The sequence below is a fragment of the Pleurodeles waltl genome, chromosome 10, assembly GCF_031143425.1.
Source record: "Pleurodeles waltl isolate 20211129_DDA chromosome 10, aPleWal1.hap1.20221129, whole genome shotgun sequence".
In the NCBI taxonomy this organism is placed as follows: Eukaryota; Metazoa; Chordata; class Amphibia; order Caudata; family Salamandridae; genus Pleurodeles; species Pleurodeles waltl.
In genome coordinates this window covers 103,583,988-103,610,314 of record NC_090449.1, presented here as the reverse complement: position 1 = coordinate 103,610,314, position 26,327 = coordinate 103,583,988, and the positions used below count along the sequence as shown (strand labels likewise).

Below are 26,327 nucleotides of genomic sequence, written 5' to 3'. Positions count from 1 at the left end.
TGGTGCATCTCCTGAAGTATGATAGTTGGCTCTTTTGCCCGCTGCTCCCACTACAACAGAGTCTGGTGTTAGCTGTTGTGTAATGTAGACTGGGTCTGTTGGTGGCGGTTTATATTTTTTATCTACTCTTGGAGTAATGGCTCTCCCTTTAACAGGCTCCTCAAACACTTGTTTGGAGTGTTTTAGCATTCCGGGTAGCATAGGAAGACTCTGATATTGGCTGTGTGTGGACAACAGTGTATTAAAAAGAAAGTCGTCTTCAATGGCCTCTGAATGAAGGCTGACATTATGAAATGCCGCTGCTCTTGACACCACCTGTGCGTAGCCTGTACTATCCTCTGGTGGCGATGGTTTAGCTGGATAGCATTCTGGAATATTATCTGACACTGGTGCGTCATAAAGGTCCCATGCGTCAGGGTCATCTTGACTCATTCCTGTATGAGTTGGAGATTGCATCATTGGTGGAGTGGCTACCGGTGATGTTTGCAGAGAGTGATGTGGGGATGGTGGCGGTGTTACTTGTTTAGCCACCTTTGCGTGTGGCTGTTTGTCCTTGTCTTGGAAGGCAAGCTTGCGTTTCATTTTGACTGGAGGAAGAGTGCTGATCTTCCCCGTATCTTTTTGAATAAAGAGCCGTCTTGGTGTGTGATCTGGCTCTATTGTCTCTAATTCATGTCCAAATCTATGTGTCTTCATTTGTGTGGACAGTCCTTGTTCCTTAGTGTAGGAACTTGTTTTCGGTTCCGAGGCCGGATATTTCGGTACCGAAACCTTTTCGGCTGCTTTTTTCGTCTCCGACGAAACCTTCTTTACTTTCGGCGTCGTGCTCTCTCTGTGCCGACCCGTTTCGGTGCCGCTGTCTCGGTGCCGAATCTTCTCTGAGCCACTATCTCGGGCCCGAGATTGCTGTGTGCCGGTATCTCGACCGGAGTCGGATGACTTCGACACCAGCTCGCACTTTTTCGGTGCCGATGAACGGTCACCTATTTTTCGGGTTAAGCCAAGGCCTGTTGGCGGTGGCGTCCCCTGGGCTTTAGCGCTTTTCTCGTGAGTTCTTGGTTTCGACGTCTTACTCACGGTTTTAGGCTTTTCCTCAGGATCGATCTCCTCAGAGTCCGACTCCTGGGTGGAGAATGTTTCTTCCTCCTCCTCGAAACGCTCTTGTCCTGTCGGCGCCGACGCCATTTGCAGTCTTCTTGCTCTTCGGTCCCTGAGTGTCTCCCTGGACCGAAACGCTCGACAGGCCTCACAAGTATCCTCCTTGTGTTCTGGTGACAAACACAAGTTACAGACCAGATGTTGATCTGTATATGGATACTTGTTATGGCATTTTGGACAGAAGCGGAATGGGGTCCGTTCCATCAGCCTTGAAGAGACACGTGGCCGGGCCGACCAGGCCCCGACGGGGATGGAAAAAAACCCCGAAGGGCCACCGGAGCTCTTCTTAATTCGGTGTCGATCTGTTGTAACTAACCCGATACAGAACGCAAACAATACCGACGATTTTTCTGAGATTCTATCTAACTTTCCGACCTGAAACACGGAGCGAAAAGGAACACGTCCGAACCCGATGGCGGAAAAAAAACAATCTAAGATGGAGTCGACGCCCATGTGCAATGGAGTCAAAATGGGAGGAGTCCCTCGGTCTCGTGACTCGAAAAGACTTCTTCGAAGAAAAACAACTTGTAACACTCCGAGCCCAACACCAGATGGCGGGATGTGCACAGCATGTGTATCTGCAGCTACACATGCCTTCGAACATATATATATATATATATACAAATATCCATATATACAAAATCTATTGCAGTCTTGAAGACCAATAGGAGCGCACTCAAGGATTACTTGGTAAGACCAAAAAGGCAACGGGGAGGCGGGTGGGACCGTGAGGAATCCACAGGTAGCCAATGTATCCACAAGAAAAGTTGTTACCGAAGGTAAGTAACTCGTTCTTCTGATGGATACAACTACCTGTGGATTCCTCACCTAATGAATAGAGACCCAAAGCAGTACCACGCCCGGTGGTGGGTGCCTAAATGGTTAAACCAAGAAATCCTGCAGCACTGACCGTGCAAAATGGCCATCCCTTCTGACCTCAGAGTCCAAACAGTAATGCTTCGCAAAAGTGTGAAGGGACGACCAAGTTGCGGCCTTGCAGATGTCGACCACAGGAACACCTCTGGCCAAGGCCGAAGTGGCCGACTTAGCTCTGGTGGAATGAGCTCTAATGCCATCAAGAGGATCCTTCTTTGCTAAAGAGTAACAGATTTTAATGCAAAGAACAACCCACCTGGAGAGTGTTCTCTTGTGGACTGCCTTTCCTCTCCTCTTGCCCACGTATCCGATGAACAGCTGATCCTCCAGCCTGAAGTCCTTCGTTCTATCAATGTAGAAGCTTAACGCCCTCTTTGGGTCCAAGCGATGTAGTCTCTCTTCCTCCTTTGAAGGATGAGGCGGAGGATAGAACGTGGACAAAGTAATTGTCTGGGCCAAATGGAAGGGTGAAACAACCTTCGGGAGGAAAGCAGCCTTGGTCCTCAACACCACCTTATCCCCATAAAAGTTTGTATAAGGGGGTTTTACTGATAAGGCCTGCAACTCACTCACTCTCCTTGCAGATGTTATAGCCACCAAGAAGACTGTCTTAATAACTAAATACCTTAAGGGGCAAGAATGCATAGGTTCAAAAGGGGACCCCATAAGGAAAGTCAGGATCAAGGACAAATCCCATTGAGGCATAACGAATGGTTTTGGAGGATATTTATTTAGAAGACCTTTCAAGAATCTGAGAACAATAGGGGATTTAAATAACGATGGTTGGTCTGGAAGACAAATGAAGGCTGACAAGGCAGACAAATAACCTTTAATGGTAGCCACTGCACAACCTTTCTGCGCTAGAGACAGAGCAAAAGACAAAACATCTGACAGATGAGCATGTAAGGGATCAATCTGTCTCTCTCCACACCACATAACAAATTTAGACCACCTATTAGCGTAGATAGATTTAGGAGTGTCGCCTGGCCGCTAATATAAAATCCACTACATCAGACGGGAGAGAGAAGGAACTCAGGTTGCCCCGCTCAATCTCCAGGCATGTAGGTGCAGACTCTGGAGGTTGGGGTGTAAAACCTGCCCCTGCGACTGCGAGAGGAGGTCTGCCCTGAGAGGGAGACGGAGCGGAGGGCACAGTGAGAGATGGAGAAGGTCGTAGTACCACACCCTCCTTGGCCAATCCGGAGCTATTAAGATGACTTGGGCCCGGTCTTGGCGAATCTTCCTCAACACCCGAGGAATCAAGGGTATGGGGGGAAACGCGTAAAGGAACTGGCTGCACCAGGTTATCTGAAACGCGCCCCCCAACGCTCCCTGCATCGGATACTGGAGGCTGCAGAATAACGGACAATGTGCGTTCTCCAGAGTGGCAAACAAATCTATCCGAGGAAACCCCCACATCTGGAAGATTAAACGGACTTGATCTGGATGGAGACGCCACTCGTGGTCGGCCGAGAAATGGCGACTGAGACTGTCCGCACGTACATTCAAGACCCCGGCCAGATGATTTGCTACCAAGCAAATCTGATGGTCCTTTACCCAGGACCATAGTCGAAGAGCTTCTCTGCAGAGAAGGTACGACCCTACTCCTCCCTGTTTGTTTATGTACCACATCGCAGTAGTATTGTCCGTCAGGACCTGTACCGACTGACCACGAAGGGAAGGGAGGAAGGCCTTGAGAGCCGGACGTACAGCCCGCAACTCCAACAGATTGATATGAAAAATCTGTTCCTCTGGAGACCAAAGCCCTTTGATCTCCAGATCCCCCAGATGAGCTCCCCGCCCTAGAGTGGAAGCATCCGTTATGACCGTGGTCACTGGTGGTGACTGCGCGAACGGCTTTCCTTGTGAAAGATTGTTGCCCGCAATCCACCACTTCAAGTCCACAGCAGCATCTCCGGAGATCTTGACAGCACCTTCTAGATCTCCTTTGTGTTGAGACCACTGCCTTCGGAGGCACCACTGAAGAGCCCTCATATGCCAGCGAGCATGCGTGACCAACAGTATGCAGGAGGCAAACAGACCGAGCAGACGAAGGACCTTGAGGACTGGAACTACCGCTCCATTTCGAAACATTGGAATCAACTCCTGAATATCTTGAATCCGCTGAGGCAGAGGAAAGGCTCGATTCAATGTTGTATCCAGTACTGCCCCTATGAACAGGAGGCGCTGAGAGGGCTCCAGGTGAGATTTGGGCACGTTCACCGAAAAGCCCAGGTCGAACAACAACTGGGTTGTTGACTGCAGATGATGCGACACAAGCTCTGGAGACTTGGCTTTGATCAACCAGTCGTCCAAGTAAGGGAATACTGCTATCCCCTTCCTTCTGAGCTCTGCCGCAACCACTGACATCACCTTCGTGAAGACTCGAGCTGCTGAAGTAAGACCAAATGGGAGGACCGCAAACTGATAGTGCTGCGACCCTACCACAAACCGGAGATACTTCCTGTGCAACTTGAGTATCGGGATATGAAAATAAGCATCCTGCAAGTTGACAGACACCATCCAATCTTCTTTGTTCAACGCCAAATGCACCTGAGCTAGGGTCAGCATCTTGAACTTTTCCTGTTTGAGGAACCAATTCAAGATCCTCAGACCCAGGATTGGTCTCAACTGACCATCCTTCTTGGGAATCAGGAAGTACCTTGAGTAACAACCTCGACCCCTTTCCTGCTCTGGGACTAACTCCACCGCGCCCTTTGAAAGGAGGACTTGAACCTCCTGTTCTAACAACAGGAGGTGTTCTTCTGAACAATAAGATGGGCGGGGCGGGATGGGGGGTGGAAACTCCCGAAAGGAAAGGGTGTAGCCTTTTCCCACAATACTGATAACCCAAGTGTCCGATGTAATAGTCTCCCACTTGTGGAGAAAATGCCGTAACCTCCCCCCTACAGGAGAGGAGTGAGTGGGAAATGGTGGAAGCCTATGGCTGCTTTCCCTGCTGCACCCCTCCAGAGGACGAGGAAGAGGTAGAGTGCTGCTGAGAGGCTCCTCTGGTGCGGGCCCTACCCCTCCCTCTAAATGATCTATAGGGGAGGGAAGAGGTGGGTTGCTGGAATCTCCCCCGAAAGGAAGAGGAGGAAGAGCCACGCCCAAATCCACGAAATCTCCTGAAAAATCTGGAGGAGGCAGAAGAAGAAGGGGCTTGCAGCCCTAATGATTTGGCTGTGGCCCTGCTTTCTTTAAATCTCTCCAAGGCCGAATCTGCTTTGGCTCCAAACAGTTTGTCCCCATCAAACGGGAGGTCCAACAGGGTCGACTGCACGTCCGCAGAAAACCCTGAGTTACGGAGCCAGGCCTGCCTCCTTGCCACCACAGCCGTGCCCATTGCCCTAGCCACCGAGTCGGTCGTGTCCAGCGCAGACTGGATAATCTGGGTTGCGGCAGCCTGGGCATCCGAGACAACATTCAAGAGTCCCTGGGGAAGCTCCGTAAATGAAGATGAAATATCGTCCATGAGAGCATGGATGTATCTCCCCAGAATGCAAGTCGCGTTGGTGGCCTTCAACGCCAAACTACAAGAGGAAAATATCTTCTTGGATTGTGCATCCAGCTTTTTAGAGTCTCTGTCTCCTGGTACCGTCGGGAAAGATCCAGGCGCTGACCTAGAGGAACAGGAGGCTTGCACCACCAAGCTCTCCGGCTTAGGGTGTCTAGACAGAAAGCCAGGGTCAGATGGTGCAGCTCGATATCTCCTGGCCACAGCCCTATGAACAGCCGAGGAAGATACTGGCTTCTTCCACACCTCTAACACCGGATCAAGCAAAGCCTCATTAAATGGCAAGAGAGGCTCCGCTGCAGCAGAGGCCGGATGCAGTACCTCAGTCAGTAAATTCTGCTTCGCCTCTGCCACCGGCAAAGGCAGGTCCAGAAAGTTAGCCGCCTTCCTCACCACAGCGTGAAAGGTAGCAGCCTCCTCCGTATATTCCCCTGTAGATGAAAGGTCCCACTCAGGAGAAGTATCCAGCCCACTGGCTGTATCCAGACCATGCAGTCCATCACCAGAGTCCTCAACCTCTTCTTCCTCCAAGACTAGTTGGTATTCCTGCTCTTCCAAAAGACGGAGAGCACGCCTCCTTGAATGTAGTCTTTCCTCGATACGCGGAGTCGACATGGCCTCCGCCGAAGATCGGCGCCAATCTCCAGAACCATCCGACGCCGCATCCGGCGCCACAGGCAGCTTCGGCGCCGAGGAAGGAGCCGGACGAAGAAATCTTGGAGTCTCCGATGGACCCGCCGGAGTCACAGGACGAAATCCTGACGTCGACGGGATGGAAACCTCTGGGGCCAAAACCTCTGGAGCCACCGGAGCGGCCACCGGCGCCGAGCCCACATTCCCTAAAGGGAGAAAGGGCATAAAGGGTGACGGCCGTAGAGGCGCAGGATCACCCAATGAAAAGGCCAAGGGCCCCGAAGGACCAGCCGGAGCACCTCCTGGAGCCATCTGTTGAAAGATGGTATACATCGCATTCAGAAATGCGGTATTATCGGCTCCAGGAGCGGGAAAAGCTGGATACTGGGGTGCCTGGATCGAAGGCGACCCCGACGCCAGCCTCGACGTCCGCGACGCCGGAGACATCACAAGAGGCTGCATCACCTCAACCAAGTCGGTGACGTCGGAGAGGGCAACGGCGTTGATGGATGTGGCGTGACCGTGGGACTGACCTCCCAAGTCTTCCGACGCCGAGCCAAAGGCGACCTCGAACGAGACTCCTTGCTGGAATGACGCCGTGAATCCCTACGGCGCCAGGAGTCTTGATGACGCCGATGAGACCTTAGCGAAGAAGACTTCTTATGATGTTTCTTCTCCTTTCTCTTCGACTTCGCCATGAATAGTTTAGCCTCACGCTCTTTCAGGGCCTTCGGATTCATGTGCTGACATGAATCACAAGTTGCGACGTCGTGGTCGGAGCTTAAACACCATAGACAGTCGGAGTGAGGATCAGTAACGGACATCTTGCCGCCACACTCTCGACAGGGCTTGAAACCCGACTTCCTCTGAGACATTATTACCGCAGAGAAAATCCACGCAGCAGAAAATACACTGTAACTATGAAAGTAACAGTAGCTCCCTCGAAGATAACCGTTTCGAATGCACGGAAAAAAGGGAACTGACGTCGGCGAGGACCTCTTATTGCCTGTATGACGTCAGACGGCGTCGCGTGGGCTAATGTGACGTCCTCGTCGACGTGCAGAAGCTAGGAAGAAGATTTCCATCGAATGCTGGCGCCATGGGAGTATTCATTAGGTGAGGAATCCACAGGTAGTTGTATCCATCAGAAATAAAGAATATCTATAGTAGGGATTGAAATTGCAGGTATTCAAGCTCGACTATAGTATATGCCCTGGCATGATCAGAGAGGCTATTATCGGACCTCTTACAGAATGAGATTGCTGCCATAATTTGTTGTCACACTACATGGCACCAGAGGGACAAGTAGATTTTTTCACAGGACAATTAGATTTAAGAAGCAACCTGTCCCCTGGACAAGTAGATATTTTATTAAATTCCACATCCCTGAAATGCGATGATTGGCTTTACTGGGCAATGAGGTAAAGAGGCCCGATCCGGGGATGTGGCCATATTCTAATGTCCAAAAAGAATGATAAATTCTCCTCTTTTTGTCTCTATTCTGGGGCGGGTCGAGGTTATATGTTCAATAAAGGTCTACCCAAGGTAATGTCTCAGAATGAGAGAAATGAATAGAGGACGCAGATGGAGAAAAATTTGTTTTCTCTTGCTTTGACATCACTGGCAAACCAGTTGCCTGCCCTTTTTGCCCTTGTGACAGTTGCCAATGACTGTCAATGGTCAATGCTTCGACAGAGGATGGTTTCTTCAACACTTACCTTGATTGTCCGGACATCAAGAAGTGTGTATGCTATTGAATGGTACCAGAGAGCTGTCCTTCGATAGTAAACACATTGGCGCTGATGCTCTCAATGGCAAAGTCAATGTTCTCAATGTCATTATTCGGAGGAGACAAGAATGGTAGCAGCATCTTTCTCTGCCCCTTGATTTTAAACCCCTGCATCTTGCTCTATGGGAGTCCTAGTCAGAAGACAGCATTCTTGTTCAGGCAGGGTGAAAAACGAATCTTTCTAGCCCTTTCCTATTCTTCCTTGCTCTCATATGTTCTCGAGTGCCTCTTAGTCTCATGCCCTCACTGTCTTTTGAATTTAGTTGACTTTTTTATTTTTATAACAACAGTCACATTCCTCAACAGTGTATGTACATATTGGTATTGTTACAGTCAAGGAAAGAGAAGCATTTTTTAGTGAAGATTCCATGGTAAAAAACTATGGAAAAAAGGTGCCGGGTTTGCTCATGCAGTGGGGAATATTCAACAGTTTTAGACTCATTGAAGAATCTCAAATGTAGAAAAAGAGTTTTAAAAAATAGCTTTCATGAATAAAAAGGTAGTGCTCAAAATATGTTTATTTAATGAGCAAAAAAATATGCTGCATGTCTGACTCTTTTTGCCCGAGGGGACAGTGCATTTCCTTGTGTTCTTAAAGTGGAACTGTTAGTTTTTCATTCAGCATATATAGAGTTGGTGCAGAGAACATCATTTACTCCTTTATGCTTTACAGTTTACCATTTTTTACAAGATGGTGTCCTTGGTCAAATGTACTTTTATGGTTGATTTAATTGAGCCGGATCTTGTAAAAAGCAGACAGAAAATGAAATGTTTTCTCTTATTGAACTATATTCAACCTGAAGATGGTTTGCATTTTACTATTGATGGATAATTAAAGTTACATCTCCTTTATAAAGTATAGATCAAATGATGAAAGCAAAATGGACTGAAACTTCATCATTAAGCAAAGCAAAAATAGAACAATAATATTATTCACAGACTTCAGCCTCACAGGCATACAAAAATTATTTCACTGAAACTTAACCAATAGAGTTCACATACTTAATAAAATAAGTGGCACAGTTTACTAGTTAGAAAATTGAGAAAGTTGCTGTAACTTACATTTTGTCCATTGCTACTTAAAATGGTGTTAGTACAGTTTATATTGCAGCCCCATTCATTTGAAAGTCCTATACTGTCTGCTGAGTACAAAAGAGAGCCTTGCTTGGACTGGCAGCCACTCTGCATCATGAGTCCATTCATAGTCTCTTCTGTTGATGGAATTCCTAAGAAATTACATTAAAAAGTAAGAAAACAGAGGGTTTGAATGACAATTATTTCAAAAGGCAGACACCAACCTACAAAGTATTTAGAAGACTTGCCAATCTTTTATACTTGAATTAACTTCCGTAGTTGGCAAGATCCATTTGTGAGCTGTAGAAATGTCAGCTTAAAAAAACAGAACTATTGTCAAACAGAATAGTCATGATATTTAGTGTAGATGAATGTAAATTGATAGATGTTCAAACCTTGGAGAACCACATTTAACCACTATATAAAAGAACAACATAGCTACATCAGCTAGCAATAAAGGTATTTTTTTTTATCTTTGACTGCTTAAAAATGAATATTTTTCAGACTCAACAGATACCCAGTTACCTCTCTTTCAGGTTCTCCATGCCCCAAAGCGCTTATCAAAACAACAACTACAATGTCACTAATTACCAGGGTGAGCTTACCAGACAGTTTAAGCTTTCTAGTTATCAAAGCATATTTTGGGCTGATCAAGAACATAGAGGTGGAGTTCAGCATAGCGGCAGCCGGTGGAGCCGACAGTGTGCTGCTAGGCCTTGGCTTGTGATACCTCCCCTCTTCCATATGTGCTGCGTGAGGTCTGGGCTGTTTTGGCTGGATGTGCTGCATGAGCATGGAGGCTGCACTCTTACTCGCCTCTATGGCCCCTAAGGCATTTTTCCTGAATGGCCTGAGTTACAGGTACTGAGGACACCGTGTTGAAGCAAAGGTGCTGCAAGCGGGAAAAGTGAGCACGCCTTGTGATGGACGGAATAGCTGAGGCCTATAAAGGGGCTTTAACGACAATTAGAGGTGGCTTGATACGGCCTGTTACAGAGGAGGATACCAGTTTGACTGGCCACCAGTGGTAAGGCTAAGGTGAGGTGCATGCAGATTATAAAATAAAAAAGAGGGGAAGGTAGCCGGATTGCGCAATAAACACAAGTCGGCCTCTGACATCCCAAGGTAGGTGGCTGCAAAGGATGTGGTGGAGGGCTGATCCAAGGGGGTTGGGAAGCCCTGCAAACCAATATGAGAAAGCATCACCCGAAAGTAACCGCTACTGGATGAAACGTTTCCCCGCTACAGAAAGGCAAGCGCAGTGCAACCAAAGGGCGTCTGGCTTCGACCAACCGTAGGAATATAGGGCAGAATGACAAGGGTGGTATGATAGAGGAACGCCTATCCCACAACCTATCACCCAGTCAGGAGTCTAATTTGGATCAGCCAGGGCAAGAAGAAGTCCCATCAGTGGTTACTTCTACAGTCTTTTTCAAACATTGCAGCCATTATCAGATTGTAATGAGGGCCGTAAAGTGGCACTGTCGGAAATTCGACAACAGAGCAAGGAAAACAATAATTTAGAAAGCATGGTTGTTCGGTCTGCTGTTAGCTCAGCACGGAAGGTCGAGGAATAACCTCTATTTCGGAAGGCTGTCAATAACCAGCTGGAAAAGGAGTTGAGGTAAAAGTATTTGAGCCATGGAACCCAAAGTTTCAATAGTAACTCTGATCAGATGGGCAATACGAAGATAATAGACTACGATTCCAAGGCTCCAGTCCGTAACTGGGGAGAGATACCACAGACGGAGAGTTTCTGTGGGACAAAGTTCTTCAGATGTTGAGAGGCACAAGGTGTTGCCATCTACAGATGAAATTGTGGTCAGTAATTAAGAAGGTGAGGATTTCTCCTCAGCTCTAGAGGTGGAGACAGTACGAGTTCTGCTTGAAACTATTCTATTGGAAATTCGCAAGCTCAGGCAACAACAGGTACAGGATATTGAAAAGCTACAATAGAGACTGATCAAGACAAAGCAGAACAAAGAATAAGACTAGAAGATAAGGTTGGGTCCTTCAACAAAGATTTTCTTGCTGGGCAGAAGAAAGTCAGATATCTACAGAAGAGAGTGGAAGAAATGGAAAATCATGCGAGGTGGTCCAAACTTTGCTTTGTTAGGATCCCAGAAGGGAGTGAATCACAAAGGTCAATACAGACTGTGTCTCAGTTGATGGACTCTCTCTTCGGGGGGCATATCTTAGTTGATTCACCATCGGAACTGACAATCATGAGGACAGAGTTTTAGTACTCATGCCAGTAAATGAGAAATATCCTTGGGTGATTATGGTAAATTTTTCCGACTATCAGATTAAAGAGCAGATTCTATTGACAGCAATACACAAAAAGTTATTTCAGTTTGTAGACAATTCTGATATGAAAGTATTTTCAGAGTTGTCAATAACAGCGGTTCAACACTGCAAACTTTTCAAGGATTGGCCAAAGAGTTCAAGCTTTTGAGGGTACAAGCTTCATTATGCCAACACTCCCAAGTTGAAAGTACTTGTCAATGGGCAGTTCCAGGTCTTTCAGGTGAATGAAGAAATGCAAGCATTACTAGTGCAAATGTCTAAGTCCTGAAGCATTCATAAGGATTGTTCCTGAGGGATTTGAGAACATAGGAAACACTCTACATAAGGCATCATAAGGCTTAAATTCTGGTCCTAGAATCAATCCATGTGGTAAAAGGAGGGAGGGGTCCACAACGAATGTTGGGTGCAGTAACAGGGCACCACTAGAGGGATGGGAACCTTGGGGAACATGGTGGGATAAAGTTGTCACATGTAATATAAATGGATTGGGGAATAGGCGCACAGTGGGGCGCTACCGAATTGGCTTTCTTCACTTGGTTCCGATGTAACTTATTTACAGGAAACACATTTTAAGAGTTGCACCCCAAAAATGCGCTTACCAGGAAGGTTGTCTTAAGCCTATTTTGCCTCAGCAGGGGTGGCGATAAGGGACTATGGCTTTCCTATTTGCTAATTCGCTACACTGCCAGATTAAAGCGATAGAGCGCAATAGGTGAAGGTGCTAGTGAAGGACATGATGGTTAATTTTGTAAACTTTTAGGGTCCAGTGATGGATGAGATTAAACCTCTGGATCAAATCTATGATTTAGCCATTAAGGCAGTGGTGTTACTAGTCCTGGGAGGCGATTTTAATTTTATTCAGGACTTAAATAAAGATACCTCAAATAAGTTGTTGAAAATTATGTAAACAGTATTTTAGGCTAATAGATCCTTGGCGAGCTAATTACCCTGAAGCTGTACAATACATATGTTATTCGCTTAAGTGTTTTTCTGCATCTCAATTAGATTTTTTTCTGGTGTCAGATACAGGACAATGGAAATTCTTTGTAACTCTTTCTCTGATCACTCAGTAGTTTGCTTCAAATGAAATTGAGGCCAACCCCAGGAACAAGGAGGTATTTCGATAGGTCACTGCTTTCGGATCAAAAATGGGTCAAGGAGAACAGAGCTTTTATAAAAGAATTAAATAAACTGTAATACTGCCTCTGACTTGATGGTATGGGAAGTTCTTAAAGCTGCGTTTAGGGGACACATTATAGCCAATAAAGTGAGATGTAATAAGCTCAGGCACAAAAGAATCCAGATGCTTCAGGTAGAAGTCAATGAAGCCTTAAATACATTTTGGGCAATCATGTATAAATGCATAGCCTCAGCAGAATGTCAAGACAAGAGAAACGAGAACAGCTAGAGAAGACAAAACAAGACCTGAAGGTTTATTTTATTTTTTAGTAGAAGAAATTGCGGGGGACAAAGCTTTCCAGCAAATCAACAAATAGGGGAACTCCTGGCTTGGAATACTAAAGTTAAAAAGAACAGTCAAGTAGTAATAGGCAGGATACAAAATCAAGACTCTGGGGGTTTGGAAGTGAAAGAAGAAGCAATTGCAGAAGTTTTTTTGCACCAATACGAGTGTATATATATGAGGAAGGGAAGGCGGTCCTTAGAGGAGAAGTTAGAGCAATATTTTGAGACACTACAGTTGCCACACGTAGTGAACTCTCATACAAAAGGCTTTGGTCCAAAAAACATAACAGTCTGAGGCAGTCATACCCCTTAAAAGGATGGCTAACACGAAAGCGACAGGGAGTTATTGGCATGCAGGTGGAAGTATGCAAAATGATTCTAAGTGAGCTACTTCCTTTTCTAATATTATTGTTCAATTAAATCAGAGAGGGGATGGAGGTGCCAAACTTGTTTAAATAATCAGTAATAACTAGCTTTCTTAAAAAAAGATAAAAATGCGATAAATGCTAATTTATATCACCCAATTAATCTTCTAAATGCAGATTATAAATGGTTTATGGAAATCATAATGGAGCGGGTTCCGTCCATGTAGCTCTGACAGTAATACACATAGTGGTTTTCTACCCAAAAAAATCTTATGGCAGGTAATACACATTTTCTAATGCAATCTCTGATTATTTTTCAGTAAATTCAGAGAAAAAGGCAATACTAATGATGGATGCTGAGAAAGATTCTGATTTAGTAAATTGGCAGGCTTTATTTAATATTCAAGAACAGTTTTGAATTGCAATGCAACTATTGACCATGTTGTAGAATCTGTATTTGGGGGCAAAGGCGAAGGTTGTGGTGAATTTGCAAGAGGTGGGAACAGTTCAGATTAATTGTGGTACCAGGCAGGGATGCCCTTTTGTCTCAAATCCTCTTTACGTTTTATTATAGAGCCTTTGGCTATGAAGATTCAAAAGAATTATTTGATTTGTGAGGGATGTCTAAATTGAAACTATTCGCAGATTACATTTTATATTTCAGAGCGCACAGTCTGAAAATACAGCTGACAATAGACTAAATTAAAGAATTCACAAATATAGGCGGTCATAAGATAAATGAGATGAAAACGGAAATCCCATTATTTAATGCTCTCACATCAGATCTTCCAGCAGGTCTTAAATTTAATCCAGAGCGTTCCGTCTGCTATCTGGGAATTCATGTCATCAATAATTTCTCTCAACTTTTTCATTTGAATTATGACGCAACTCGTAGAAAAATCAAGGCCTTGCTGGAGAGATGGACTTTTTTTTTTACCATTGCTGGTTGAGAGAGTTGCCCTAATCAAAATGTCGATCTTGCCTCTTCTAGTTCTCTTCATAAATCTCCCTTTACCGATAACAAGTGCATATTGTGAAGAACTTAGTACCATCTTTCAAAAATGTATATGGCAAAATAAAAAGGCCTAGGGTTAAGATGACAATTTTAGAATTAGACACAGCGCAAGGAGGGGTGGCACTCCCGCATCCCAAAACATGCTATCAAGCGACTCTTCTGGACAGTTTGATACAGCATGGATACAGTATACTATGGCTTTCTTTTAAACATAATGGCGAAAGAAAGCGTTATCAATCTGCTGGTGTTTTTAAAGATTTCAAAATAGCCTAAAACTTCAAGGTATAAGACTCTAAGGGGAACAGAACAGTCTATGCAAATGCTATTCAAATGCAGAGAGATACCACCCTGCAATGCATATTCTCGACTTCAAGAGAGTGGATTTTGGGCACTGGTGATGGAGAAGCCAAAATGATATCAATGGGAAGCTAAAGGGTTTAATAAATTGGGTGATTTTTATGCTGGCACGAAGCTAATTACATGGGAACAGAAAACCCAGAGACTTGGAAGTAATAGTTTGGCCCTCTAATTTAGTTCTAAGTAAATAGTTAGTTTCTTAAAAGCAAATTACCAAGATATGAAGGAAGAAACCAGTTTGTTAGTACATTTGCTCTCTCAGAACAAATTAGTGGGAATAGCTAATTGGTACAGGTGTTTTTTTGAAAATGTCTAAATCAGTCAAGAGCTCTGGAATTTTTAGATAAGGACTGCAGAGAAATGGAATGTGAACTAACAGTTAGTGAATGGCATTACATCTCAGATCTAGGATACATATCTCTTAGAGCAGCCAAGTATAAAAGGATGGCTTTGGTTTCAAGATGGTTAGAATATTACACACCGCATATGCTTCACAAAATGTATCCATCGGTGACAGTAACCAATGTTTTTGATGTAACGCGAATGATAGAGATGATTGGGGGTGAGTCTCATGTCCCAGGCTGCAACAATTTTGAATGGAGGTATTTTCCGAAGTTAGTAATACAATTCAGGGTAGTGTGCGATCTGAGCTTTCACTGGTGCTATTTGGCTCTTCTCATTCAGTCAGTAGGTTTAGTAAATACCTCCAATGCTATACTGCAATAGCAACTGCAGTGGCACGTTGACTTATTTTGCAAAATTTGAAGTCAGCAAATGTTCCCAATGTTCGCCAATGGAAGGAAAAAATTATAAGAACCAAGAGTCTAAAAGAGGCTTATGCAGAAAGAGTGGGTGGGCTTTTGCAAGGTTTTAGGCAATTTTGGGGAAATTAAATTATTGTACCGTTGGTATGGATACATACCTTAAGCTTAGTTTGAGTCACATCATGAATCTAAAAGGGAAGCTGGGGTTGCAGGGGGGTGCGCTGCTCTGGAATATTATACGGTTTGTAGTGAGGGAGGTCAGCAATGTTGGCTGACATTAGGGGTTAGATTGCACTTTAGTACCAACAATGCACTTTTATTATTCGTACTCCTGGAAGCACAAATGCACTTTATGTTTTAACACTTTAGTAGCGTGATGCATTTAAGCTCTATGGAAAAAGGGTTAGGATGTTGAAGGAAATATAAGCTGTATCCAAAATGTATTGCTTCCTGTTTTGGCTTTCAGTAAGGCTTCTGTACCCTAGGTGTCTGATTGCAACATTGTTTTGTTTTTAGTGGGGGAAGGTTAGTAACATCAACTGAATTGAGGGGTTAAATTGTACTTTAGTACTACAAACGCACCTTAACTACTAGCACTTTCAGAGCACAATCACACTTTATACCTTGCACTTTAGTAGTTTATCATATTTTAAGTTCTAGATATTTATCATAAGGGGTGCAGGCAGGATGCATTTGGAAAAACAGAGAAAATGTATTTGAATCACTGTCTTCGATTCTTTTTAATATATTGCCAATATTCTGTTTGCCTTTGGTTTTCTAAAATGTCTCAATACCTTGTTCAATTTTAAAAAAATGAACATACAGTTGCTTGCAGTCTGTCAATGGACTAGTTAGCTTTACTTTGTCACCTTTATTTGCTTCATTTCTATTGGATGGCTCTTTTTTAAATTTTAGGCTTGCCATATTGTGTTCGTCTCTCTTCGCCCGCTGTGTAGCTTAGCATCCCAGCACACTGTGTTGCTTAAGCCGACCTCATCCCCCTGCGTTGCTTCACCGTAAAATTGCGAGGTGGGGCATCACTACGTTTTTTTTAAACCATGCAGCACAGCAGGTCCTATGCTGCATTGAATGGCTAAAAAAGCTGGCAAAGCCAATAGGTCTTAGAGGCGAGATATATGCGCTTTGCGAAAGCTTGCTAATTTATGGAATTTATAATGCTATCAATTTCCATGTCTCTAACTTAATTAGTATATGCGATCAAGATTGCAGGTCTGGGGAAAAATGAAAGATATCATAAGAAGCCTAGACATACGAGATATGAATGATAAAGGCCAGGGTCTCGGGCAAATGGGCTCCTCCTGTTTTTGTATAGGGTAATGAAGTAGCACACTGCAAATGCAGCAGAACAGGCTTCATCCTGGAATAAATGTGGGTTTTGTTGGCAGTGATCATACAGTCATATTTAAATCTCAATTCTAGCTTAGATCATTTCCTAAGTAAACTTCCCATTGGAGTCAATCAGATTCAATTATCTTGAAAATATATGAAACTCTGGCACAGTATCTCTCTAGATTCCAGATGAACAAATCATTAATCTAACTTCACCACATTCTTATCTTTTTCATTTATGTTTGTTATCTCTCGCTTCTAACGTCATCTGCCCACTGACTGTGAGCAAATAGGCTTGTTGGTGGAAATAAACTGCCCAAGCATGTGTCATACCTTTGTCTAAAATAGCCATGTCCATTAACCCCAAACACCCTATTTACAAGACAGAATACAGTCAATTCTATTCAACTTTTGAAAAAAACAGACTTTTTACACTTAGCTTGCCAGGCAATTTCTGAAAGAAAGAACAGAGAACTTACCACTTGAGGCATAAGGAAAATGCTGCTTAATAGAAGACATCTGTTTGTGGCATGTAGGGATGTAGATTCACAAGCTTTGCACAAGTCCACTCTGGACGCCAGCTTGTGTTGGGTCCAGAGTGTTACAAGTTGTTTTTGTTTGAGGAATCTTTTCAAGTCACTGGATCAAGTGACTCCTCCTCTCTGTGATACTCTGCATGGGTTTCGAGTTCTTTGTTAGATTGTTTTCCCACAGGTGGGTGAGGTAAGGAATGTATAGAGAGTAATAGTTCATGCAATGTATTTACAGATATCCAATATTTATATAAGAATGCAACTACAAAAGCCACAGGCGTCCGAGGAATGTGAACACCACTACATGCCACAACAGATGTCTACTGGGAAAGTAACATTTTCCGTTTGATGGCATGTGTGGCTATACATACACATGCTGTGCAAAGACTGTAAAGCAGTCCCTGTAAGTAAGCGGTGGCAGGTCTGTAGGAGTTGGAGTTGCTTGAAAAAGTGTTCTGAGCACAGTTTGGCCAACATTGGCTTGCTGATGTGATAAAACATCCACACAATAGTGTACAGTAAATGTATGTGGTGTAGACCAAGTAGCAGCTTTACATATATCTGCTATTGGGATGTTACCTATAAAGGCCATAGAAGAACGGTTCTATTTGGTGGAATCAGCTTTGGGGGTAATATGTAATAGGGGCCTTTTGGCTTTGGCCTAACAAGTATGAATACACTTGACTCTCCATCTTGCTATACCATTTTTTGAGTTACCTTTATGAGGTTTTGAAAATGCTACAAAAAGTTGTTTGGATTTCCTAAACTGTTTTGTCCTGTCAATATAATACATAAAAGCCCTTTTAACATCTAGTGTGTGAAGAGCTCTCTCTACAAAGGAATCTGGTTGTGGGAAAAAGGCAGGTAACTCAATTGACTGATTGATATGGAACTGCGAAACTACTTTTGGAAGGAATTTAGGATTTGTTCGAAGACCTACATTGTCTTTATGTAACTGGAAAAATGGTTCTTCTAAAGTTAGAGCTTGGAGTTCACGAACACGTCTTAGGGCAGTAATAGCTATTAAAAAGGCTACCGTCCATGAAAGGAATTGTAACGGGTATGCATGCATAAGCTCAAAAGGGGGACCCATGAGCCTAGTAAGTACAACATTAAGGCTCCAGGATGGTGCTGGGGGAACTCTAGGTGGAATGACTCTTTTAAGGCCTTCCATGAAGGCTTTGATAACCGGCATTCTAAATAAAGAGACGTGTTGTCTATTTTGGAGGTAAGCAGATATAGCTGCTAAATGAAGACAAATGGATGAGTATGCTAAGTTTGAAGTTTGCAAATGCAGCAAATAACATCAATGTCATATACTGAAGCTTTGAGTGGGTCAATCTGTTTAGGTCGACAGCAGCATACAAAATGTTTATATTTTGCAGCATAACACTGTCTAGTTGTAGGTTTACATGCCTCTTTAAGAATGTCCATGCATTCTGGAGGAAGATTTAAGTAACCAAACTCTGAGTTCAGGAGCCATAATGTAAGGTTGAACGTTTTGGGATCTGGATGTCTGATCTGACCTTGACTTTGAGAAGGAAGGTCCGGCCTGTTGGGAAGTTTCTTGTGAGGAACTACAGACAGATCCAGAAGTGTTGTAAACCAAGGTTCGCGTGCCCATGTGGAGCTACAAGGATCATTGCGAGTGAAGTTGGTCTCATTTTGCGAACTAAAGATGGAATTAGTGGGAGAGGCGGAAAAGCATAAGCAAATATTCCTGACCAATTCATCCATAGAGCATTGCCCTTTGACTGAGGGTGTGGGTATCAGGATGCGAAATTCTCTGCAGTGGTGAAGAGGTCTATTTGTGGCATTCCCCACCTTTGAAAGTACTGCTGAAGGACTTGTGGGTGGAGTTCCCATTCGTGGACTTGTTGCTGCATCCTCCTGAGGTCTGCAAACTGGTTGTACGTGCCTGGGAGATGCTCTGCCAGTAAATTAATGTGATGGTGATTTCCCCATTTCCAGATTGTCTGAGCAAGAAGGGACAATTGAAAAGAACGTGCCCCTCCCCCTTTTCTCCAGGTAATACATGGCTGTCATGTTCTCTGTACAGACTAGAACCATCTTTTGGGAAAGTTGTGGTAGAAAGGCTTTGACTGCTAGGAAGACTGCCTGTAATTCCAGGTAGTTGATGTGAGAAGGTTGTTGAGTGGGATCCCATATACCTTGTATTGTGATGTTGTTGAAGTGGACTCCCCAACCTATCTGTGAAGCATCTGTAGTGAGAGTAATTGGAGGCACAGTGTCCTGAAAGGGCCGCCCCTTGGAAAGGTTGGTAGGATTCCGCCATTGCAGAGAGCAGTGAGTCTGGTGGTCTAACAATACAAGATCTTGGAGATGACTCTGTAACTGAGACCACTGGTGAGAAAGACACTGCTGTAAGAGACGCATATGTAGTCTGGCACAGGGTACAATGGCAATCCAGGATGCTATTATACCTAGTAGCTGCAACACTAATCTCACTGTGTAAGTGTGGTTTTCGTATAGCTCGAAAAGGAAAGTTTGAAAAGCTTGAATTCGAGCTCGGCTTGGATATGCCAACCCTGAGTGAGAACTGAGAATTGCCCCCAGAAAAGGCTTTATCTGTAATGGTTGGAGATGGGATTAAGAGAAAGTTGATGGTGAATCCCAGGGTGTGCAGGAGGTCTCCTGTGATCTGAGTATGATGTTGACATTGTTCAATGGTACTGGCTTTGATGAACCAGTCGTCCAAGTAGGGGAAGACATGGATGTATTGTTGTCTAAGGTATGCTGTGACTACTGCTAGATATTTTGTGAAGACCCTGGGATGGGGGTGAGTGACCCCGAATGGTAAGATTTTGAATTGATCATGTTTGCCTGCAATGACAAATCTTAGTATTTGTGGTGTGCAAGATGCATGGGAATGTGGAAGTATGCGGTCTTCAGATCTAAAGATGTCATGAAGTCGCCCCTATTGTAAAAGTGGGATGACATCTTGAAGAGTGAACATATGGAAATGCTCTGAGAGAATGTATAGGTTGAGTGGCCTGCGATCTAGGATAGGTCTTAGTGACCCATCCTTCTTTGGTAAGAGGGAGTATACTCCTAACCCTTGTTGTGAGAAGGGACCTGACTCTATAGCCCCTTTGAGAAGGAGGGATTGTACCACTTCATTCAAAAGAGTAAGATGGTCTTGTGAGTGTTTGTGAGTGCGAGGGGGAATGTTTGGTGGAGTGGAAGTGAGCTCCAGACAGTACCCATGTTGGATAATCGAGAGAACCCACTGATCTGTGGTGATACTGGACCATTGTGGGTGGAAATGAGCTAGTCTTCCCCCCTACTGGAGAAGTGTGAGCCGCTGGAGGGTATAAGTAGCCACTGGTGTGTGGTGGAGGTGGATCCTCTGGAGGTGGATGCCTTTCCTCTACCTTTATTGTTTGAACTTCTGTAGGAACCTCTATTATATAAATGAGTGCCTTGTTTGCTTTGAGAGGTGGAAGGTTCAGTGGAGGATAGTCTGAAGCCTCCCCTGAATTGTGGGCAACGAAAATTACCTCTTTGTGGTGTGGTGAGTAGTGCCCCCATATCCTTTGCTGTCTCAGGGTCCTTTTTAAGTTTGTCTATGGTGTTATCAACCTCCTGACCAAACAAGTGTTCCCTGTCGAAAGGCATATTGAGAACTGTCTGCTGAATTTCTGGCTTGAAGCCTGAGCATCGAAGCCAAGCATGCTTCCTGATAATAATGCTAGTATTAATACAGCGTGCTGCAGTATCTGCAGATAGAGTTGTTGGAAATAATCTGACCCTCAGAAACTATCTCCTATCCCCTTTTTGATGTTCCACTGGGAGGTACTGGAGAAGATCCTCCATTTCGTTCCAATGGGCCCTGTCATATAGTGCCAGGCACGCCTGGGAGCTGGCAATACACCAATGACAGGCAGCTTGTACAGCCACTCTTCCCTGCAGCATCTAGGATTTTGTTCTCCTTATTGGGGGGGTGCATTTCCTGTTGATTGGCTGTTAGCCCGTTTCCGTGCTGTGGACTACTGAGTCAGGAGGGATTTGTGAACAAATAAATATAGGGTCTGTGGGTGCCGCCTTATATTTTTTACCTCCTCTTGGGGTGATAACTCTTGACCAAACAGGTTCTTTAAAAATATCAGTAGCATGTCTAAACATCCCTTGTGCCATAGGCAAAAACTGACTCTCCTTATGAGTATTAGTGAGAGTATCAAAAAGGAAATTCTCTTCAATAGGGTCAGTGTGCATTTGTACGTTGCGATATGCAGCTACCCGTGCTATGTCCTGCTGAAATGAAATTGCGTCTTCAAAAGGTGACTGGCGTACGGGATATAGATCAGGGACATTTGGTAAAATGGGATCTGGATCATATGAATCCCATGGGTCAATATCCTGTGGCATGTCCCCTAAATCATCTCCCTGGGGTGGAGGTGAACCTTGTGGCAAAAATTGTGGTTCAGTAATAGAAGTAGGAGATTGGGGTGGTGGTGGAGGGGTAGAAGGGAGCACAGGAGAGTGTAGAGCAAAAGGCTGGGGTCGAACTGGAGCCTTGGCATTGTCCTTGAGATCTTTTTAGGTGGAAAAACAGTATCCAAGGCCTGTTGAAAAGTAAGTTTTCTCTTATTAGAGGGAGGGATTAGGGGGGGATTTAATTATTCTTCCTGTTCCTTTTTGGATATGAAGCTGGCACAGACAAGCGTCCATTACTTCTAGGGCAGGCTCCACTGGTAAGGCTGCTTCAAAGGAGTGATTGGAGTTCCTGGATGGCAGAATTATGCTTCTGAATTTCTCAAAGTGGAAACCTTGTGTTGAGCCAAAGCCATTGGCTCCGAAGCTGAAGTGGGAGGCTTCTTGATCAGCACTGAAATGCATGGATCGAAGGGTAGAGTTGAACCCGAGGAGGTGTGGGATGCTGCCAACCCTTTAGGTCAATGCCAAAGACAGCTTAGTCTTGGCTTTCTTCGCTGCCGAGCTGGAAGGTGGGGCATCTGAAGATATCTTTCAGATTCGAACATGGCCCGAAGGCAGTGGCGGTCCAACAACCTGTTTGTGGTTCTTCTTTGAAGTCTTTGTATGGGAGGTGGAGGCTGATGTACTCACAGGTTGCGCTGAGTTGAGAGGCTGAATTTCTATGTCGGACTGGACGTCCAACTCGGAGTCTTCTATGGAGAAGGCTGCCTCGTGTTCAATCTCCTCCTGGGCGTGCTCTTCCCCAAAAATATCGGGAGTGTTGTCTGGTGTCTTCGACGCCATCGCCAACCAACGCACTCTTCGGTCCCTGTGGGTATTTTTGGATCGAAAAGATCGATAGTCGTCGCAGTATTCTTCTTTAAGGTCCAGGGAGAGGCACAGGTTACAGACCGGGTGGTGTGGGAATTTTAAATGGCATCAAGGGCAAAACGGAAAGGGTGTCTGCTCCATTACCCCGCATATCTCAACACCACTTGGAGGAATAGGCCTGAGGAGGGCGATGGCGCCTCGAAGGGCAATGAGCCGAGTCGAGATGCAGAAATTCGGATCGACTACGTCAGGTAAAGAGACCATGATCGAATTACAATACTGTCACTGAAAGAAAGATAGAAAAGAGCAGTTCGGAATAGACCGAGCTGTGGAATACCAGAGTGAGAAGAACACATGTCCGAACCTGATGGCGGAGAGAAAACAATCTAACAAACAACTCAATGCCCATGCGCAGTATCACCGAGCGGAAGAGTCACTTGGTCCGGTAACTCGAAAAGATTCCTCGAAGAAAAACAACTTGTAACACACCAGACCCAACACTAGATGGTGGACTTATGCAAAGCATGTGTATCTACAGCCAGACATGCCATCGAACACTTAGCGCCGTTAGCGGTAACATATTTATGCATGTACATAGAGCATCGAGATGGACTTTAAGCACTGATTAATATATTTCCTGAAGAGAACCCCAGCTCAAAGTTAATCTTTGCAGGCCCAGGCATCAAAACTTCATCCAAGGCTTCAAGCTGTGGGTCAACCAGTACACAGGGAACCCTACCAATCCTGGGCATTTCTGAAAACTAGAAACCTAGTAGAATCCAGAGAGGTGTGATTTGTGTAGATTCCAGAACATTTTCTAACCAGAATGTCCTGTGTACCTCAAAGTGATGGCCAACAACCATCAATGTCCATTCACCTTCCATGGGGGGTTCCTGCATTATTTGGGCTCTTAGTTGGCCTGTCTATGATTTTTAGATTTATTCCTACATACGTTCACTATTTTTTTATTTCAACACTCATGTTATTTGAGAAAACCATGAGTGATCTACACAAATGGCCCCTTGCTGAAGCCACAAGCTTGTTTACTTTTTAGAAATCTTAAGGATTGAGAAACATAAATTCAAGTGATAATTCCATAACACTTTATTATATCTTTCTTTTGAACTCTAGCCGCCTCTTCAAAAGAATGTGTTTGCTATTCTATTGAGTTTTCATGAATATTAACAAAATTTAGGGAAAGTGTGGAAAACAAGTTGTTATTTATCGTTAGTAAGGATTTTTCTGGCACACTCTGCATCTTTTGATTCCTCACCTTTTGAATTCCCCAGGCGTCAGACTGGATATGGAATTGTTTTCCAGGAATTGCCCTTTCCCACTAGTAGGTGGCACCACTGAATCCATGGCAGCCTCATACTTCTTCTGGAACTGACAGACCGGAACCATATGTAGGCTCCATCCCTCTATGCTAGTATCAGTTTAGCCCAGATCATTATGTGCCCTTAGACATGGAGCATCAGTAACCGACTGAGAACAGTGACGATGTGCAAAATCTAACACTGACCCTTATTAACACCTAGAAGACAACTCCACGAACCGGGAGGAGGGCAGGTTGGAGAGGACTCTGCAGTTAAAGTAGCCATCAGTAAAAGTGCTACTGATGGTACGTAAATTGTTCTTCTGATGAATATATCTAACTGCAGATTCTCACCTTTTGAATAGGTACTGAAAGAGTACCTCGCAAAAAGTTGGAGTGTATTAGATGTGCACTTAGGAGTGAAATCTTGTAGAACAAAGTAGGCAAAATGGCCCTCTTGGCAGACCTTAAACTGAAGGCAGTAATGTCGGGTGAAGGTGTGGATGGTGGTGTATCTGCCTGGAAGATGTCTAGCACCAGAACACCTTTGGCCAAGGCCTTTGCTATGGTAGGATGAGCTCTAAGGCCAGGAGGCTGTTTTTTGGCAAAGGTGTAAAATTTGTATACAAAGTAATTAACAGCTCAGGGAATAAGATCTGTTTCTGGACTTCCTCGCCATGCATAACACCAGAGAATCCCACAATCCACATCCACTTGGTAATTCTTAGAATGATGAGATAAACGTTTAGGGCTCTTTGGGTCCCAACCGGTTCAGACTCCTCCTCCTTGAAGGTATGTGGCAAAAAAAAAACAGAAGGGAGTTTGATGGGCTGCCTAGCTTTAAAGACATCACCACTTTTGGCAGAACTTATGTGAATGTCTGGTTCACACCAGCAAGAAAGTGTTATACTGTGATTGCATTGGCAGTATCTGCTTTTCACTGACACAACAAGCAGAAGTAACAATGAGGAGGATAGTTTTAAGTTCAAGGAATGTAAAAGAATCTGAGTACAGGCTAGGCAGGAGTGTGTATTAAGAAGGCAAAAAAACAACAAAACAAATAAAGTTCCCACCGAGGTTTAACAAACAACGCAGGAAGAAAAACATATGTAAGCTCTTTGAAAAACAATCATCACAACTGGTGACTTAAGATATCGAGAGCTGATCAACAAATGTAGCATTCCGACAAATTACCCTAATGGTGCCTGTGGCAAGGCCTTGCTACATCAAACACAGGCCAAACAGAACATCAGAAAGCTTGACTTGAAGCAGATCGACCTAGTGGTCCTCAGATTGATTTTGAGGGTGAGCGGAGAGGGGGCATAATCAAGTCCACCATCTCTGCACGCAGATGAAATATCTTCAACTCAGTTTCAATGCATGGAGGTGTTGGTTGTGAAGGTTTGGGTTTACGACCCTGCCCTGCTGTTGGGACAAAAGATCCTCCCGAAGAGCTAGACTGAATGGGGCGCAGACGCGGAGACTCACTAGGTGAGCTTAACAGATCCTCAGAGCCCAGTCCATGGATACCAAGATGAGCTGATCCCTCCTGACTGCCCTTAGAACCTGAAGAAGCACTGGGATGACAAGAATTTGTAAAGGAAATCAGAGTCCCATGGAAAGCAGAACACAGCTGCCATGAGGTGGAATCTCTATAGAGCACAAAAAGCTCAACACTGAGCAGTCTTAGAGGTAGTGAATAGATCTACTGAAGACACGCCTCACTTAGTAAATGTACCCTGAACTGTCTCAGGAGTTCAGATGCCTCTCATGGTTGACTAGATGGCACCTGCTGAGCTTGTCAACCCTGGCATTTAGCTACCCTGCTAAATGGTTGACAATCAGAGAAATTCCCTGAAGGTCGAACCAGTGCCAGGGCCTTGGTTTTTCCTGAAAAAGCACACATGATACCATGCCAGCCCTGTTTGTTGCAGTACCATGTTCTGTCATGGAATTATATAGGATTGCCATTGATGGATGGCAGAAAGACCTTGAAAAGCCAGACAGATAGCTTGCATCTCCACAAGAACGATGTGGTGCTTGTGCTCCAGTAGATCTCCACCTTGTCCAGAGGCCTCTCCTTTTCACCTCTTCCAGGTGACCCACCCACCCCAGAGTTGATTGTTAGCTCTGGATGATGTCTGCATGATGTAAGGAGAATGGAACAAGGCAATTCAAGCTGGAATCTATCTTCCACCACTGGAGATTCAGAGTCAGCAGATGATCCATAACTACCTGTGATTTTCTAGGCTTTAGTAATGGAATGCATGCACTCCTGAGCTGCGAAGATGGGCTGCTACCACCACCATCACCTTAGTAAACACCTTGAGGGCTGAGGTAAAGTAGAAAGACAAGAAGATGAACTGAGAGCATTCCTTTCCCACTACAAAGCAGAGGAACTGCCTGTGGGACTGCAGGACAGCTACAATGAAATATGCATCTGGCAAGTCCAAGGACAGTATCCAAGCTAAAGAGCTATGGCAGAAGAGTCCTGCGCCGGAGTTAGCATCTTGCATTCGTCCTTTGAAATGAAGGCATTCAG

The 26,327-nt window shown here is 44.5% G+C and overlaps 1 protein-coding gene across 1 annotated transcript in view; it reads right to left on the bottom strand.

Annotated features, from left to right (window-relative positions):
- UNKL (unk like zinc finger) overlaps positions 1-26,327 on the bottom strand; it is a 453,251-nt gene that overhangs the window by 204,224 nt on the left and 222,700 nt on the right. Inside the window, exon 8 of the mRNA XM_069209876.1 lies at positions 9,036-9,199. Within this exon, the coding sequence (XP_069065977.1) occupies positions 9,036-9,199 (164 nt within the window). The remainder of the gene's footprint in view (positions 1-9,035; positions 9,200-26,327) is intronic.